This window comes from Vicugna pacos, chromosome 33, assembly GCF_048564905.1.
Source record: "Vicugna pacos chromosome 33, VicPac4, whole genome shotgun sequence".
Lineage (NCBI taxonomy): Eukaryota > Metazoa > Chordata > Mammalia > Artiodactyla > Camelidae > Vicugna > Vicugna pacos.
In genome coordinates this window covers 6,594,809-6,614,164 of record NC_133019.1, presented here as the reverse complement: position 1 = coordinate 6,614,164, position 19,356 = coordinate 6,594,809, and the positions used below count along the sequence as shown (strand labels likewise).

Sequence of the window (19,356 nt, the reverse complement as noted above, 5' to 3'; positions counted from 1 at the left end):
AAGAAATGCAGAGTTTGCTGAATTGGCCCCCAGGAGCTAAATAAATTTGAATCATCGTCCTCCCCAGGCCAGCTCTGCTCTCTTCTCCCCTCCCCTGCTCCCTAAGCCTCAGTAACAGCCTCTCAGCTGGGGCCTCGTGGGATGCCAGCAAGTGACCACTTTTGATTTACACCTTCCTCTGGAACCCAGAGGGGCTCTCCACTCCACCTTTCCCCAAAGTCCTGCCAAGAAAGGGGGCTGGTGGTGAGAGGAAAAGGAGCCCCTCCCCTCGGCCCTCTCTCTCCTAGAAGCTCACCCTTACAGAAGCCCCTAGTGCATTCCTTCAAGGACACGAGGAAATACGCCCTTATGAGCAGAGCAGAGCACACCAGCCCACCCTGTATTTTACCCTTAAACGAGCTGTGCAGGTAGCTGTACCTTATGAACGATGCCCCTTCTGGAAATCTCGTGTTTAGTAACAACCACCTCCCCTCCATCTGAGAACGTCTGAGTTTCCAAAGCACTTTTACACACTACACGTCATCTAATCTGAGCCCCTCGCCAACCCTGGGCCGTGGGTAGTGATCATGAAATCACCCTCCTGGGTTAGGTCCGAATCTGTCTCTGCGTTACACAGATTTAATGCGTCAGATGTAGGTTGACCCTTTGGCGCACACAGAACAGAGCTGATACAATCTAATCCCTTGTTCAGGTAGTCAAAGGGGGCTGTCATGTCTCTCCACTCCCCCTCCATCCCCCAAATCTTTCTTAACATTCCAGATTCTTGCAAATATTCCTCATACGACAAAGTACAGAATCCCTTCACCAGGCTGGTCAGCTCTCCCTTGGGTGTGCTTTCCTGCACCTGTTTCAGCAGAGCAGGTGGGACTGGAAGCTTTGCGTGAGCTGTGCCTCTGGCGATGTGTCGTCACATAGCATTAGTTTAGGCTTTTTGTTTGTTTGATTGACACACTGCACTTTGGACACACTGAGCTTGCCGCCAACTGAAACGCTGCTGCTAAACCACGTCTCTCCTGTTCTGCACTAATATTATTGATTTTTTTTTTTGGCCCAAGTGTTAGAAGTGTTAAATTCCAACCTATCAGGTGAAAATTAATCTTATTAGACTTAATATGTTGCCAAAATCTGTAAAGATCTCTTGGATCCCAGTTTCCAGTCACCCATAAATTTGTTGAGCATTTCTTCAGATCTCCTCTAAATCGCTGATAAAAATACGGAAGAAGAGGGCTGAGAGGAAAGCACGTGGCAACTCCTAAAAGCCTCACTCCAGCTGACATCTATCCTTGACTCGTCACCCTTTGGGTGTAGCTTCCTAATCCACACAATTGTCCCCCAGGCCACATCCCTCCGTGTTTTCCACGAGGATATCACGGGTGGTACCTTGCTGAGGTCATTTACATCATCCCTGTCACATCCCCCCACATTTTCCTGATCTGCCAGCTGAATAATTATGCTAAACCCAGAAAGGGAGGGCCATTATAGCAGGCATCGGTTATTGTCACCCCAGTGCCTAGTATGTGGCGGGACTCGAGAAGTATGTGGAAAAATAATCAGTTGCATTAGTGAATGAAAGAAACTGGCCCAGATCAGTGTGAAGATCAGAAGGGCCTGGTTTTCCTGATCCCACCTTCTTTCTGTATTTTGAAAATGAGAACAGCATTTGTTCCTCCTTTCTGCCTTACAGCTCCTCTTTAAAATGCATGCATCCTAAAAGGACACCCGTTTGCTTACTGACGAGAAAGTGGGAGCTTAGGGAAGTCGAGGGATTTGCCCAAAGTCCAAAAGCTATTAACAGGAGACAGTAGGAGTCAAGCATGGTAACTTGTTGGCTTCAAGGTCCCACGATTCTCTGTCCAGCCTCTTAGTCACTGAGTTTGTAAAGTTCCCCAAGCTCAGCCAGCAGTGACAAGGGTATTTCTTCCTAACCAAAAATGATGGGGATACGCTGCAGCAAAGTAGATACATTCTTTTATAGTCTCAGTCTCATTCACCATCCATCACTCATTCATTCATTGATTCAACAAATATTTGTTAAGTATATACCAGTGTCAGGCTATTCCAGGCCCCAGGAACACAACCATGAACCAGCCCTCTTAGCTTAAATATGAGTTGGAGGTGGGAGGGAAAATAACCTAGCAAGTAGTTGTACAGTACACGGTCACGATGAGGTCTATGAAATGTATGGTCCTAATAAGGGCTGTGAAATGAGGCAGAGTAAGGGGACAGCAAGGGGACAGCAAGGGGCAGAGGGACTCTATTGTACTATGAATATGTGACATCTGAACAGAGATCCAATGAAGAAAATGAGACAGCAGGTGTCTTGGGGCCATTGACAGCACCAATAATGTGCGTGTATTTATGGAAATACAATACTCTTTCTTCCAGAAAGCAGGGACCTTGATTATACGATGAACTTCCAGCTGTAAAATATCTGATTCTTTCAAGGTGTGTTCATTCATTTGTTCACTCATTCATTTTCTCTGCAAATACTAAGCATCCACTCTGTGTCAGTTGTGGGGCTGGGGAGGAAGGTGTGAGTAAGGCATCCGCTTGGGAGACAGACAGGGGTATGAAATCCAGCAACACGATGGGGAAGAGCTCTCGGGTGCATGCACCGGCTGGAGGAAGGGAACAGCTGAGACATGTCACCATGTATGACATGTCAGTGTTCATTTAACTAAAGAAAATAAAATGTAAAAGCATTAAATTCTGTAATGATGGTTACCAAAAATTTTAAAGCCATGTTACCATTTCTTTAAATAAAATCTTATACAGAAAGTCCAAAATACAATATTTTTTTAAAAACGGTGCTCTGATTGGCACAAACTTGAGGCCCTAGGGGCACCATCAAAACCACATAACATGGGAGGAAAGCTACTACCCTAAATATTTGTTGTGGTTAAGAACAGAAATCTGTTCACTGTCCACTAAAACCTGCTTATCTTCAAGTGCCCAGGTAAACCAAATTTGCAGAACATTCCAGTTATCAATCAAAACCATTAAAACAGTTACTTCTGGCTTGCATTAAGCGGAATAAACCTCCACCCAACAGAGAACTGACTTAGCAATTTTTTTTCCTGCTCTCCAAAGTCACCAAATCAAACTCAACACTACCTACTGCGGCCCAAGTGACTCATAAGCACAATTTAAAGCGTTCATCATTCTGGTTTTTTCTGCTTCTGGGCAGAGGTCACCACCTCCATCTGCAGTAAGAACCGTCTCTTCAGAAGTGAGCTGGTGCGCCGCCTGGTTTGGGATGGTCTTTAATTTTCCTCCAGAACTTTCTCACTTGAAGAAACACCTGCTTTCTTCCCACGGTAGCACAGATGCAAATGGACACTCATTCTACACTCACGGTTGTCTCGTACGCGTTCTCTCATCCACACTCACACCGCAGGACAAGGCCGACGTCACAATTCCAGCTGGGCAACCGGCGCCCCGGCCCAACTAACGCACCGCCTCCTCTCTCTGCAGATGACGGCGACCGCGCAGGCACCCTCTAAGGCCCAGGCTGTCCACATCTCCGCACCCTCGGCTGCTGCCAGCACGCCCGTGCCCAGCGCCCCCGTTGACCCCCAGGCCCAGCTGGAGGCTGACAAGCGAGCTGTGTACAGGTAGGAGACACTTCGGCCATGTTCAGAAGCCCCCACCCAGCCTCAGGGCCCCCTCAGCGCTGAGACAGAATGCAGGCCAGAGGGTGGGCCCAGGAAGACGACAGCCAACAGCTGCTCTCCCCACTTGCTCCCTGAAATCACCCCAGAGAGCCCTCAGCTGGCCGCGGTGGGTTGGCTCGGGCTTCCTGGAGTTGTCTGGTGAGGGACGCAAGGCCTGGGCTGTGGCTTCCCGGGGGGGCCCCCTCATCCCAGGAGGGGAGATGAGCGCCCCAACCCTCCACCCAGCGGTCGGGCAGCCCCCTCAGGACTGCCCTTGCCCTGCCCCCTCGCTGGCTTCCCCCCCCCCCCGGCACGCCCACCAGAGCGCTGAACCTCTGAGCGCGCCATGCAGGGCTCGGTGGTGAGCGAACTTCCGTGCGCCCGAAAGCCGCTGGGAGGGCTCATTAGAACGCGTATATGCGGCCTCCGTGCTCAGAAACGCTGACTCAGGAGGTCAAGCCATAGGACGAGGAATTAGACTTTTTAAAAAGCGTTCCAGGTGAATCCAGTGCAGCTGGCGCTTGGTCCACACTTTGCTTCACGGCCGTCTTTGTTTCTTCAGCAGTAGGGGTTGCACGCCGCCGTGTAGTCCCGGCTCCCTGATTGGGGGTTTGCCGAGAACAGGAGGCTTTCTCCTCTAGCTCTGCATCAGCCCCAGGCACCCAGGGCTGGGCCCTGAACGTTGCAGAGGGCGGGAGGCGCTCAGGGAAATTCTGGTCTGTCTGGCTGGGGAGAGGATGCAGTCCTCAGGGGGCACACCAGAGTGAGGAGGCCCCAGCAGGGGCTTCGGTCATCAGTTACCCCTGGGGAGCCCACACCACTGAGGAGAGATGCCTGAGTCAACACTGGGCATTGAGGCCGAACCCAGGCTCACGTTCACGCGTGAGAGCTCGCACGCACGTGCCCTGCAGCCACCACCGCCGCGTCTCACGTGGACAAGGTGGACAGGAGGGCTGACTCCTTCCTGCCTCCTCCCCGGTGACAGGGGCTTTATGGTAATGACGGTAATTATTGCTGTTATTATCCTTGTCACTGGCGTTATTTTTAGTTACTCGGGTGGTCTGAATGCCTCTAATGCCAACAGGTGGGAGCCCAGAGGGCTGGGCCCCATCCACAGACCCGACACGGGGGTCCCTCCCAGGCCCCGGGCCCCACGCTGCCCAGTGCACGGGCCAGGCCCAGCTGCCTGCGGGTAGAGAGCTCTGCCTCGGGCCCCACGGGCTGCCGGGATCTGCACACAGGCCCTGAGGGAGAGACCCTCAGGAGGAATGCCAGCTCCCCCCCACCAGCTCGGACTGGGCACCCTGGCCTCTCTCCCTCCTTCCTTCACACTGTCATTGAGCCCCTGCTATTAACATGTGGATGCGCTGTGCTGGGCTTCGAGGGAAGGAGGGTGAATTATAAAGGTAATGTGTGGGCTCCTCCCTGCCTCTCCAGGAGCAGAGAGATACACACACAAGAAACCAACATAGAGTGGTCAGAGCTTTGACAGAGAAGACTTCACGGGGGAGGCAATATTCCAGCTTGATCTTAAAGGCTGAATAATGGAGTTCAGCAGGAGGAGAATTGTGGTGGGGGGCAGCTTCCAGGCAGAGTAGAGCCTGGTGTGTCCCCAGAATGGCCGGCGGCCAGAGCAGCTGCATGTGGGGAGATGAGGCTGCAATGCACCTGTGGCCTCCCCTGTGTGGGGGCTCTTGCTTCTGTGGGGAACATAAGAAGGAAGAGGAGAGTGATGTGGCCTCTGAAAACTGCCCAGTGGTCTGATGACTTTGGGGTACAGTCATCGTACTCCATTAGATCGTTGCTGCTCAAAGTCCAGTCTGCGGACTAGCAGGATCGCATCACCTGTGAGCGGGTCGGAGATGCAGAATCTCAGGCCCCACTCGGACCTGTGAATCCCGGATCTGCAGTTTGACAAGATCCCAGGTGATTCATGTGCACACTGGAGATGGACTCCTGACACCTTCTGAGACCCCAAGGGACAGGGACCTACAGTGAACACAGATCTTAGTCTAGAAAGACCCCCTAATTAGTGGTGCAACAAAAAGTTTTTGGAACCCTCGGCTTGAGTCCTACCTCCTGCTTGTGCTAACTCTCTGAACATTGGTTTCATGATGGAAGCTAATTAGTGGTTTGGTAAGAATTGTGAGACAGCCCCTGTGAGCACCTGGTGCTGTGTCTGGCACAGAGCAGATGAGTCCCTTGTTCCAGCCAGTGGAACTTCCCAAGATCCCATAGCCTTTCCCAAGACCCCAGGCCCCTACCCCAGCCACGCCCAGCCAGGAGGTGGGCCTCCTCCCCAGGGGAGCTGTCCATCATGGTATCACGTATGGAGGCCCAGATCTTCCTTCAGCCAACACGTCTCACCTTCTCACCCTCTCCCACTGGGCTGGTCACCTTACAGCCCGTGGCATTTGCACAAATTATCTCCTCAGCCGGCTGACCTGGAAAAGGAAATCCCAGACTGGATGCCACCAACAGCCCACCCAAACATGGCTGCCCGGCATCTCAGGACAACCGACAGACAGACATTAGCATCCTTGCCCAGTTCTTTCCTCTGCAGCTCTTCCTGCCCCAGGGGGCCCCCGGGTGTCCCCCATGACCACACCTCTCCCATTAGTGCCAGCCGCCCTCTCCACAGCCCTTTCGGGGAGAGGGGAGGGGGCTCTGCCTCCTGTAGGGTCGGATAATTCTAATTAGATTTGCCTGCCTGGGGCAGCCTGGCTGCTCCAAAGCACATCAGGGAGTCGGCATTTCAGGTCAATAAATGTAACCAGACCCTTTCAGCGGAGATTAGTGCCTGGCGATGACTTTTGGGAGCCCCCACCAAGGCCCCCTCCCAGAACTGCAGAGGAAGGAAGGTAGGGGAGGCCCCTCCCTGGCTAGGCCCACAGGGCAGTAGGGGGCAGTGTGACAGGGAGGGAGCCTGCCAGTGCCCCTGAGGTTTTATTTGTATATGAATATGTGTTAATGAAATGTATTGGTTCCTTCTGATGTGGAAAGTATGTGTGTGTGTGCGCATGCGTGCGTGTGTGTGTTTGTGTGTGTGTGTGTGTGTTGGGGGAGAGGGGAGGCAGAGTCTGCTTTAATTGGATCACACCAGAGCATCATCTGGGCTAATCAGCAAGGCAACCAGGAGCTCCCGCGCAGATTAATGATTGCAGCCTAATCCGCGCGGATGCCGTGATTGGATGCACATCGCGGGTAATTGTGTTTGTGGCCCAGGAGCAAGGCTGAGGTGGGGCCTGCGGAGGGGAGGACCCATGGAGTGGGGACCACAGGTTTGGACCCAGCTCAGATCTCTCCATTCCCAGGACCACCTCACCCCTGGGGTTTTTCCCCCAAGAAGTTAAAATTTAGCTTGGACCACACCTCCCCACCCTTCTGTGCCAGTTGGCTGTGGGCTGGATGGTGTGAGGTGCTGCCTGGAACTTGGGGGTTAGGTGGCCAGCAGCGCTGAGACAGGGGCCAAGAGGGTGAGGTTAATCCAGCCTCCACTTTCCCTCCTCCCCTCCAGTCTCCTTCGTTCCCCTTTGAAGTGAGTGGGTTCCCATGGAAACCATGATGTCCTGGGGAGCAGAAGAGTGGCAGGAGCTAGGCCTGGCCAGGTGCAGTGGGGGAGGAGGTGGGCTTTGCAGAGACTGCTCTGCTAAGGCATTGCTTCCCACCCCTGAGGCTTGAAAACCCTTCTGAGAACCTGGGAAATGGCCCGCCTGGTGCTACAGAAGTTACCTGTTAGTGACAGCAAGTGCCGGGCTGGAGGGAGGGGCAGTGAGAGAGGGGTGGGGGCTGCCGTGCTTTGCTTCTCTGGTAACACATGCTGGCGTTTCTCACGATTGAATGGCCTGTGTTAGCATCAGTTCTGTTCCCCACCCCCCTAGATTGTTACCTCCATGAGGGCAGGGTCTACGTGTTTCCACTGACTTATCCCCAGCGATTGACATGATACCTTAGAGCCAGTGGCTTGGACTAGTACATGCTAAATCAGGGCGTGTCGAACGGACTCCTTAAATAGGCGAGGTAGTACCCGTGGGTATACCATGGCTCTAGGCTGGTGTGTGCTGGCAAACTGGCTCTCGGGCAAGAGGGTGGGGGAGCCCTCATGTAGCATCTGCCGATTTCTGTAGTGTAACTGCAGCCACCAGGGCCCCTTGCAAACTATCAATACTGCTGAACAGAGTCAGGAGGGGATGCACACAGTCGGCTCTCTCCAGCCTCAAGTACAAACCCCATGCAGGAAGCCAAGCTGCAGGGGCACAGTTGTAACAGCACCTTTATAACTGGTTCTATGGAAAGGTTTTACTCACGGCATTAGAATCCCACACTCCTTGGTCCTCACTGGCCTGTCTGGTGCCCACTCCTGGGTTCTAAATTTGAAATGTTCTCTCTTAATGGATTAATGCTCAGAACAGTGCCTGGCACAGAATAAGTGCTTTGTAAGTGTTTGCAACTGTGATTTTTCACCTGAACCCCAAGGCAATGGATTTTCTCCTTCCTAGATTCTGCCCAGCTCCATCCGACTCTTAATGTCTGCTTGAGCAAAGCCCCAACTTCTCCACCTTCTCCAAGTAGGTTCCAAGGCTTTCCCGGTTTATCTGTTAACGAGCTCCTTCCCGGCAGCTCCAGAAACTCCACACCAAACCAGCCTCCCGCCTCTTCAGTTTCTCAGCGGTCGGCATCTTGGCCTCTCCATGTAGCATCTGTGCTTCTTCCCGTCAGTCTCATCGCTCTGTGAGCCACAGTCAGGGCTTCCACCCCCGTGGGACCTCGCCCTAGACAGCTCAGGCTGGAGGCCAGTTCTAGTTCAATGAAAGCAATGCATGTTTCTAAAGCCCTGCTTGTAATACATTTGTCCCTGTCACATGCAGACTGGACCCCTCTAGAATCCACATTCATTTAGGGAAAGATCAGAACAGGGAGGTGAGCAGTGTTCAGATCACTCCCTTGATACCATCCCTCGAAAGGTCACTGAAGTTCAGGCTTGGTCCCGATGGTCAGGTTTGGTCCTGATGGTCCTATAGCCAGAGGGGCAAAGGCAGTAGACCGGCCGTACTGGGCAGCGGGTTGAGCTCCAGAAATAGACGTGGTGATAACTAGCTTGGTCACCTTGGGCAAGTTAATCTCTCCAAGCCTGTTTTCCCAACTGTAAAAAGGGAAATTGGCATAGATAAACTAACATGATACAACAGAGGATAATATCTACCACGCAGATCAGTGTTTGCTGCATGGGGTGGGGTGGGGTGTGGGGATTTTAAACAGAGGGGCCAACTGTGTCTTCTTGGCCTGTTCAGAATGGGAGGCATCTAGTGCTTTCAGGGAGGTGAGATCAGGCTCAGGAGCACAGCCTGCGGACCTCAATGGCTGGGGTTTACATTCTGGCTCCACCCCTGGGCACTAAACCTTTCTGGGCCTCAGTTTCCTCATCTATCAAATAGGACTGAAAACAGTGCTATCTCTTCACTATCACTTCTTTGTTGTGAGGATTAAATGAGATCATGCCATAAAGTGCTTGATAAAGAATCCGGCATTCCTAGAGTGCCCTGCCGGCTCCAACTGCCATTAGATGTTTGGGGAAATGGAAGCGGGGGTGGTTCGGGCTAGAAGATGAATGCTGAGCGGTGACGCAGCCAGAGGCCAGCCAGGAAAGGGCTCCCAGCTGAATGGTGTTCCCCCTGCAGTTCAATTCAACATTTCTTGAGGTCTGCTATATGTAAGCATCGCATCAAGTTCCTAGAGGGGTTCTGAATTAAAAACAGTCGGTCCAGGGAGTGGGAGAAAGATAGCCACAGAAAGGAGCTATAATATAAACTTGGCACATAGTATGGCCTCCAAAAAGTATTTGTGGAGTTGACTGCAAGGCTTCTGGCCCCCGGCGCAGTGTGGGAGAATTGCACTGCGCTTCCCAAGGGAGGCGATGTCTGAGGGAAATGATAGCGAAGCGGCCTTTCCTGGGCTGGGCTGGTGCGTGGGGCCGGAGGAGCCCCTGTGTCGGGGTTGGGGCTGGGGGGCTGGGCAGGGAGGCTGACGCTGTGTGTCTGTCCTCTTTAGCCTCTGCCTGGCCAGGACCCTGGGAACTGGCACTTCCCAGTGAAGTGTCTTCGAGGGAACTCTTCCCCCTTGTGACCAAAGGGTGTTCTGTCTTCAGGGAGTTGACCCTGGGGCTTAACCCTGTGCCTTCCCTGGCACAGTGCTTGGTCGTTCCTGGAACGTGCTGGGTGAGGTGGCCTGAGGGTGGTGCGGGAGAAGTTCAGCCATTCCAAGCGGAAGAGTCAAGACCGGATGCTTCTGGACTGGGTGCTGGGAGCAGATGTCCCAGGCTGCGCCCCAGCTCCGCTTTATGGGCTGAGGGCTCTAGCAGACAATTCTTGCTTTTGGAAGCATTTGGATTCACTGTCATCAGAGAAAGTATCTCAGCTGTTGACCATAGTCAGGGGAGTGGTCCTGCTGGAACCATAATGCGAAAGTAAAACCGTGCTCAGCTCCCCCTGCCGGGAACCAGGCAAAGCCTGTTCCCTGCCCTTCCTGCCGGCACCTAGAAGGCCCCCCCCGCCCCCAGCCCCGCCTCCACACATGCTGCTGGCAGGCACAGAGGCCACAGCTGCCTGGCCAGGGGAGCAGGTGTGTCCTCTGCTTCCACAGCTCACCGCCTGGCCCAGGCAGAGCTGAGAAGTCCAGGTACCCCACCAGGACAAGACACACTGATAAGAGATCCAGGAACCTGGAATCCCAATGACTTTTATCCTCACAAGTTTACGTTAGGATTGAAGGAGATAACCGATGCTAACAGCTGACAGTGCTTGGCGCATACGAGGCTCCCAGTGAATGGGGCCACATTGGTGAATACTGTGATCAGCACTAGGCCAGATCTGTCCCCCTTACGAGATGGAAGACAACCAGCCATTGGGCCTCCCACTGGTGCGAAGGGGTGGGATGGAAAGAGAGGGGAGCCGGCACGCTGGAGCATTGAGGGTTCAGATGGCCCATGGCTTCTCCTTAGGCCTGGCCTAAGCCGGTCTAGCCCCTCTCTGAACCAGAGAAGCCCCACTCTCTGATGTTCCCAAGCACTGGTCCATTTTGTGGTCAAGTGGAAAGGACACAGACTAAGACTTCAGTCTCAGTTCTGACTCTACCACTGAGCAGCTCATTTAACCTCTTTAGATAAGCTTTCCTACCCCATAGGGTAGGCATCAGATGAGAAAACTGAAAGATCTGTTAAAAACTTCAAAGCTTTCTCCAACACACAGAAGTATTCTCATAAGAGAAGTTTCTTTTGGAAACTCATCTGATGAAGCAGAGACTCTCTTGTGCTGTAAGGGTCCTGGTGCTCAAAGGGTAAACCAGGCAGCTCAGTTCTGTGACCCCAGGACACATATGACTCCAGGATGGTAGAGAAAAAAGTGGGGAAGAGGATGAAGTGATTCTCATAATGGTTCAAAAATAGTACGTGAAAGAGGGGAAACAGTACAAAATTTGGAGTTTGGATACCCAGATTTAAATCTCAACTCAGTCACTTATTAGCCTGATGTAATTATGTAACCACATGGCACCTCAGTTTGCTAATCAGTAAAATGGGGATAATAAAAAATATTGGGTGTTTAAATGCAATAAGCACATGAAAAAGCACTTTGTAACTTACAAAGTGCCAACAAATGTGTGTGGGTACGTCCCTGCCAGTGCCCAAGGCAGCATGGATAGAGTTTCCCTTCCCACACCATCCCTTCCCCCACAGTGCTTTCTCCCTGGGGACTGGCTGAATCTCGGGTGACTCAGTTGGGAACTGCCTCTCACTAGGTGCTGGACTTTGAGAAAGTTCTCTCTTTCTCTTTCTGAGTTACCTCCCTTTAAAATGAAGGGGCTGATCATCAAAAAGAGATAACAAGGGATATTAAAGATGTGGAGAAAAGGGAACCTTTGTGCACTGCTGCTGGGATTGTAAACTGGTGCAGCCAGTATGGAGGATCCTCAAAAAATTTTAAAAAAGCTACCACATGATCCAGCAATCCCACTTTTGGGAATATATTCGAAGGAAATGAAAACACTCACTTGAAAGGACACCTGCACCCCTATGTTCATAGCAGCATTATTTGTGATATTTGAGCCAAGGAAACAACCTAAGTGTTCACTGATGGATGAATGGATATGGCGTTATGGCATATATATATATACGCATATAATATATATATATATAATATATATAATGGAATGTTTTTCAGCCATAAAAAGGAAATCCTGCCATTTGTGATAACATGGAAGGACCTTGAAGGCATTATGCTAAGTAAAATATATCACAGAGTAAGACAAATTCTGTATGGTCTCAATTGTATATGGAATTTTAAAAAAAAATTTACAGAAAAAGAGATGAGATTTGTGGTTATCAGAGGTGGAGAGTGGAGGAAGAGGGTAATGGAGGTGGGTAGTCAACAGGCACAAACTTCCAGTTATAAAATAAAAAATTACTAGGGATGGAATGTACAATGAGAGGCTATGGTTAACACCGCCGTATCTTACGTAGGGAAGTTACGAGCGTAAGTACTAAGAGTTCTCATCACAAGGAGAAGATTGTCTTCCTTTTCCTCTTTTTATCTGTATGAGAAGTTGGATGTTAGCTGAACCTGTTGTGGCCATCATTTCACAATATGTGCAAATCAAATCGTCAAGTTTTACACCTTTAACTTACACAGTGATGTATGTCAATTATTTCTTAGTAAAACTGGGTTGGGGTAATGAAGGGGCTGGACCTGAGATCTTACTGGGTCTCATGTTTTAGGTTCTTTGTATTCCTGCCCTTGAAGACTAGCCTTAACAACCAACTTGTTGAGATTTCTCATTTATTTTTAAAGAAACATGCCAGGAGGGAAGGGTGTATGTGTGTGTGTGTGTGTACAAAGGGATGGGGACAAAGCAGACTGTGGTCCGCCCTGGGCCTCACACTTGCCAGGAACGGACGTGTCCGCCCACCTGGGGGAGGAGGGCTGGTCGGAGCCCAGGAGCCCTGGCAGATGCGATTCCAATTTAGCAACTAGAAGAAGTCCTCTCCAAGGCAACCCGGGCGAACACACCGCCCACTGGGCAGCACTAAAAATACACCCGCATGGTTTCCACGTCACACCTGAAGTAAAAATACATCCAACCAGGAGCTGCTGGCTCGTCCTCCCCCACCCCTCTCTGCTCTCTCCATCTGGTGCCTTGGAGGCGGGGGAAGAGGAGGGCTGGTCGAGCACTCCCTTCATACTCACTCCTTTCCCTCTAAGACCTTACCGGCAACCCCCCCCCGCCCTCTCCCCATCACCCCCAGCAGAGCAGGAGAACCCAGAGGAGGCAGGGCCCTTAGCAACTGTGGCTAGAAGCTGCCAGGCGGCTGATCTGGGTGCCGCAATGGAGTTGATTCTGAGCCCAAAAGAACTTTAGGACTGTGTGTCAGAACCTTCGCTCGCTTAGTCAGTGCTCACTTCATTCACTCATTTGTCCCCCTTCATTGATTCCCCTGATATTTACCGACCTCTGCACAGTGTGCCAGGCACTGTGCTGGACCCTTGGGAATTCAGAGATAAGACCATGAACCAGAGGAGCTCCCCATGTCATGAGGAAGGCAAATCTGTGCACAAACAACTATAGATGGAGGGTTTAATCGTTGTCCTAAGGGAAATAAAAATAAATTCTTATTGGCAGTGCTTTTTTGGTTAAAAAAAAAAGAGGTTCTGAGTTCTGATAAGTCAGTTGCACCTTGCCTGTCCCATTCTGTGCCTCTGTCTGAACTGACGTGTGGGCTTGTTTCCCCACCAAATGAGGCGGTGGGGCCGGGATTATACGTTTATCAGAGCGGCTGGCTTCGATGTTGCTCTGAGTAAAGAAGGTGCCCCACACCATCCCAGGGAAGTGGAACGAGCATTAGTTGACAGCCGAGTAAGTGCCAGACGCTCTCCGTGTTTCTTCATTTACTCCTTACAATAACCTCTGTGGTAGGTGGCGGTATCCTTGCTTTATAAGAGGAAACTGAGGTGCAGAGAAATTCAGTAACTTGCTCGAGTCACACAATTAAGTATCTGTCCCCAGAGTCCATGCTTGTTTCAGACCACCCAGCTTCTCACCAAAATTGTGAGTGAGGTCAAGGTAGAAACCCCATCCCCACCAGCATTTCTCGTGGTGGCTGGGAGGAGGCGATGGTTTCTCTTGCTGGAGAGACCACTCGGGGAGCCTTCGTGGAAGGGGTGGCATTTGGAGCTGGATTCTGAAGGTTAGAAGGAGGGACAGAGAGAGACACAGGAACAGGTATTTCAGGTGGCGGGGACGGCGGAGCACGGGAAGCCTGGTTTGCCGGAGCTGGTGAAGGGGGTGGTGAGGATGCGAGGGGCCTGGGACCACCTGCCCTCTGTCCAGCCACCGCCTTCCCTGCTGCGTCCGTCGAGGAGAAGTCCTGAAAAGAGAGCTGAGGCCACCCTGGGACGCGCCCTGGCTGCTCATCTGATGGTACTCATGATACTTCAGCGTCCAGGAGAGGCTTCTCTCTCATTCTCGGAATGACAACTTGTCATGGGCCTTCTGGTCGTGAATAGATGCCCAGGCAAGGGGCAGGGGCCGTCCTGCAAAGTGGCTCCAGGCTGTCATCTCTGATTCTGTGATCCCAGTGACCTCTGACCTGGGGCTCCAGAAATAAAAGATTACAATCCAGCCCCTGGGTAGGGTTTCCAGGGTGCTGAGCCTTTGGCAATTTGAGAGCTCCACTGTGTGTGGGTGGAGGCTAGATTGCGTGGCTGGAGAGCCGGCCTGGTCCCTGCTTGCGCCCCGGCACCCCACCTCACTGGCCAGTGACTAATGTCCCCTGCAGCAGTCTGACCCCGACCAGCTTATGCTCCCACTGCTTCATCCCTGAAAGCCTCCACTCCTCCTGCACATCCCCTCCTCTGGACCGTCCATTCTCATCCCAGCTAGGAAGGGCCTGGGGGCTCCGACATCCCACCCCCACCCCCACTGGAAGAAGCAGCCAGGGCTCAGGGACAGGTGAGCACTGACACTGGGCCCCCTCTGCCCACCTGGCCCCAGCCCCAGGGGTCTGGGCTGTGAGGGGAGGTGCAAGACGGGCCTGGGGGCTCCAAGGTCAGTCACAGAGAGAGGCAGTGGACAGCCAGGCAGGCAGCCGCACAGTTGGCTGGACCCATAATTGAGGTCTGCAGTCCTGGCCAAGGTCACAAGGGAAGGGATGGCTGAGAGGCTCAGAAGTGACAGAGTGGCATGACCGTGAATCACAAGGTTTATCACCCAGAAAGAGAGCTCAACACTAATGTCTCCCGCTGCGTGTGACCACCCCCCCCCCGCCCCTGTCTCTGGTGCTTGGTTTCTCTCTGCGTAGCTGTTCTCTGTCTCTGTCTCTTGTGTTCTTTGCATCTTAGCCTCTCGGAAGCTCTATACTTGTGCATTCTTTCTTTTTCCCATCTCTGCTTCTCTGTTTCTGGTCCTCTGAGCAGAAAGAAATGTTTAAAAGAATTTTTTTAAACGTAGGTGGTCCAAGGCAGAAGGAAGGGAAGTAGAAAAAGGCCCACTTGTCTTTTCTTGCGTCCTTTTGACAAAAGGAAGTGAGCTTCAGCCTTGTAGGGGAACTTCAAATTAGACATGAGTATAAAAATTACCAAGGAAGTTGTGGTCTCCATCCCAGGAGGTCTTTGAAAATGTTAAGGAAACCTATTGGGCCAATCTACATCAAGAAAATCTGTCTTGAGATAGGGAGGAATAAAATACAAGGTGTTGAAGCTTACCTGCCTGAGGATGCCCTCAGAAGCCTCACCAGAAAGTTAGGCGTGGTGGGGTGAGGGGGAGTCCCAGATCCCTTTGCCCTGAAGGAAAACCGGGGCTTTGGTGAGGGGTCTCGGCTCCTCTGCTGCTAGACAGAGGGTGACATTCAATTCTGCAAAGGGCTTCATCCAAAATCCTGCCCCATTTAGGGCCAGGATGTGTTGGGTGCTCCCAGGGAAGCCCCACACATCCTGGCCCCAAACTGGGCATTTTAGGTCAGTGAGTATAGGTGATGTGAAAACACAAAAGCAGAAATGTCAGAAGTAATTAAACCAAACGATGGCTTAAACCCCTGTAGAAATCAACACATCCGGTTTAATCACCTTCTTAAGCCAGCACAAGACTGCAAGTCTGTGGAGAGGGGTCCTTCATTTCTTTGAATCGTTAAGAAGAACTGCATATCTTGAGCTTGATTTTGGTTCAGATGCTCCTGGGAAGAGGGAGTGAGGGCTGGGGTGGGGGTGGGGACTCAGAAAAGAAAAAAGAAATCATAAACTGTTATTTGAGATCATCTCTTCTCCTCCGCTCCTGGCTCCGTCCGCACTCAGGGCGGCCCGCCCTCCCGGCACCCAGGCAAAGGCACAGTGCTGCGTGTGCTAAATTAGGCCATTAGAGAAATTCATTTCTCTTTATTAGTCTGTGTCAAATCCTTTTTATTAGTGGCTGGAAACGACCTCTCTTCTGCAGTAAAATGTCATGCCAGTTCACTCCTTTTATTTGTTCTGCACTGACGAGGCTCAAACTCTCCCTGAATTAGTGCGGGGAGATTTATATCCTCCAAATTTTGAACGGCTTAAGAGAGATTGGGGTGGAGGGGGCGGCCAGGTGGGAGGCCTCGTGGCGGGGTGGGGGACAGATCAGAGAGGGAGAAGGTGAGCGCTCCTGGAGGTCACATGTCCTCGGCTCTTTGGAAGTTAAGTCTGATGGCCACTTTTCCGCTCTGGACCAGCATCATCTGGGCACGGGGGACCGAGTTTCCCCGTTCCTGCACCAGCCTCTGAAGACTGCTAATCCACAGGGGGAGAGGTCTGAACAGCAGGAAGAGGAACTCCTTAAAGCCCATTTTCTAGTTGGACAGACTAAAGCTCAGGGAAGGTCACGAATAACAGGGCCAATATCCCACACACAACTGGAAATCCTTCCTCCCATCCCACGCCTGGCTCAGACAAGGCCATTCATGTCTAAGATGCCCAGTTCTCATGGTCCCTGCCCTGTTCACCCCACCCCACCACGGGCCTGCAGTGGGCGCTGCTAGAAAGGACCCCTTGAGGGTCGCTTCCAGCCTCTTCCCCAGCCTTGTGGGGAGATGTTGGAGGGTAGCTTAGAAATACAGGTCAACACCTAGGCAGGTGTCGGATGGGCAACTGGGGAAGAGGCTAGGAACTGGGCTGGGAACAGCCTTAGAGAAACCCACAGCATGACTGCAGTCACGGAACCCAGTTTAGTCACTGGGAAACTGAGCCTCTTTCTCAGGGGGTGGTACAGAGCATCTCCCCGAACTTGCGGCAGCAGATAGCAGTCTGGATTTATCAAGAGACCCAGGTGCATAGAGCATGGGAGCCACAGGCAGCCCCGCTGCCCCTGGCTGTGGTTCATATGAAAAGCTATGGATAGGCGCAGATGTCATCTGAGCTCCCGGGCTCAGGGACCGGGGATCAGGGTGGGTGGAACGAGAGGCAGGAACCTAGAGAGGGTGGGGTATGAGGATGGAGGATTTGGGGGCTGACAGTGCAGCTCAGGCAGGGAGGGGCTGGAGAGAGGTTCATGGCAGCACCCACGAAGCCAGCTTTGTGCACTATGGGTCCTTGGTTAACTTCAGGGAGAAGGGTAGAAAACACGTTTCCTTCTAATGAGAGATTGCTGGAGCCATAGAAACACCCCCAGATATGCCCTCGTCTCTCACACACACACACACACACACACACACACACACAAACACACAGGGGAGGTCTGACACCCACAAGAAAGTTTTATAAAATGGACTGATGGTAAAGCATAGAAGGTGCATGCTGTCCCGTAGTGGAGGTGACAGTGCCTCTACCCCACCCCAGTCCCTGAAACCCCGCCCTGTGAAAGACAGATGATCTGACTGCAGCTCACCTCTTCATCTCCATTTCCCTCCTTCCCCCCCTCACCTGCCTTACTGCAGCCACACACATCTGGATTTTGTTCATTTCTATCTCAAGTGCTTCACTTTTTCTCCTGCTTGGAATGCCCTTCCCTCAGATCTTTGCATGACTGCCTGCTCATCGTTCAAGGCTTAACTCAAATGTCACCTCCTCAGAGAGGCCCTCCCTGACCACTCTCCTCGCTGCGGGGGCAAGGACAGTGGTAGAGGACACCACCCTCCTCTCGCCACCCCAGCTCCAGCGCTAGTAGCTGGGAGTCGCAGTCATGGGCAGATCCCTCCTCCCCGCCCCACATGCCACTCACGCTGTGTACACAGAGCACACAATCCTCGCACACAAATTGCATATAGATAACACACATGCACACAATATCAAGCATATGCACCTTGTATTCACAGCACACAATCTGCACCCCAGTTCCATACACACAACCCATATGCACAGTATTGCAGAGTCACAACACCGTGTGTGCATACACAGTAAAATCACCCAGGAGAGCCCACTTACACAGCACTCATGGTTGCTCTCGTGGACAGCCTACATTCAACCCAGGTGCACACGTGTGCACATGCGCACACACGCGTGCACACACGCAGACCATCCCTTCCCCATTCAGCAGCCTCCCACCCTCCCTCTAACCCGTGAGAAAGGAACGTGCGGTGACCGGCAGCCACTGTGGGGCTGGGGGCTGCACCCCCACCACCTGGCACGGTGCTGCGGATTATTAGTTCCTGGTAATTTAGTGCCCTTGTGCGGAGTCGATTTGTGCCTTTCATTCCTAATTGATCTAGTGGCTGTTTAAATGGCAGCAGGCATCTGTTGAGAGTAGGAAGGTTCATAAGGCGCAATAATTCATAACACCGTCTGGAATTTGCCTTTCATGTCCCTCAGCTAAACCACTGCAGGGCTCTGCTTAAATCACAGCCACGGAGGCTTTCTTTGGTATTCCGCTCAGGGCCAGGAGAATCTTGCATTAAACTGGGATCAGGTTAGATTAGACTATAATATGCTGCGGTATTAGTGGCTGCAAATGAAGACTTAGACTGGAGTTTAACCCCTTCACCTGGTTTTCTCTTTGTCTTCGGCTGATGGCTGAGCGAACCCATTGTTTTCCCACCGGCTTCCTAAGGGGGCTGAATAGACCTTCTAGCAATTTGGGGCTTCAGATGGGCTACCCTCAGCTGTTGACCCTTTTATCCCTCCAGACTATAACCCAGCCGGCGGCCGCGGAGCCTGCTGTTCATGCATCAGCTCCCAAAATCAGGGTTTGGGGAGATGGTGCCCCGGGGCAGCTCTGCCAGGCGAAGCAGCTCACCTGAAGCAGAAATGCATCTCCCCGCAGCCCCACTGCCCCTGAGCCCGAGTAGAATGACCAGTAGGTATGGGTTTGAGTGTGGGTGGGATTAAGCACCTTCTGCGCTTTTGCCTGGAATTATTCAAATCCCAGAATGCGACAGGCTCGTAGGGGTTGCCTGTCTGCCTACAAATACTATGTAGGCTGGGTGTTCAGTCCCTCTCGGCATGTTTAACAAACCAAGGGTGCTGGAGGGGAGAAGCGTGATCTGTCTCCCTCGTCAGGACTCACGGCGCTTTTCAATATGGCAGCCACTAGCCACACGTTGTTATTTAAGTTAAAATTAGATAAAATTAAAAATACAGTGTCCTGGACATAACAATCATATTTTAAACATTTACATCATCGTGGAAAGTTCTGCTGGGCAGTGCTGGCTAGCGCGTCCCCGTTGGCAGATGCCTGGGGGCCAGCACATCCTTTCTCCTCTCCCAGC

General features: G+C 52.1%; 1 protein-coding gene across 12 annotated transcripts in view; it reads left to right on the top strand.

The window, feature by feature from the left end:
* Positions 1 to 19,356, top strand: part of PKNOX2 (PBX/knotted 1 homeobox 2) — a 280,687-nt gene that overhangs the window by 217,826 nt on the left and 43,505 nt on the right. For all 12 annotated transcript variants that reach the window (XM_072953787.1, XM_072953784.1, XM_072953785.1 and 9 more), the window contains one exon: positions 3,475 to 3,614. In XM_072953787.1, coding sequence (XP_072809888.1) covers positions 3,475 to 3,614 — 140 coding nt within the window. The remainder of the gene's footprint in view (positions 1 to 3,474; positions 3,615 to 19,356) is intronic.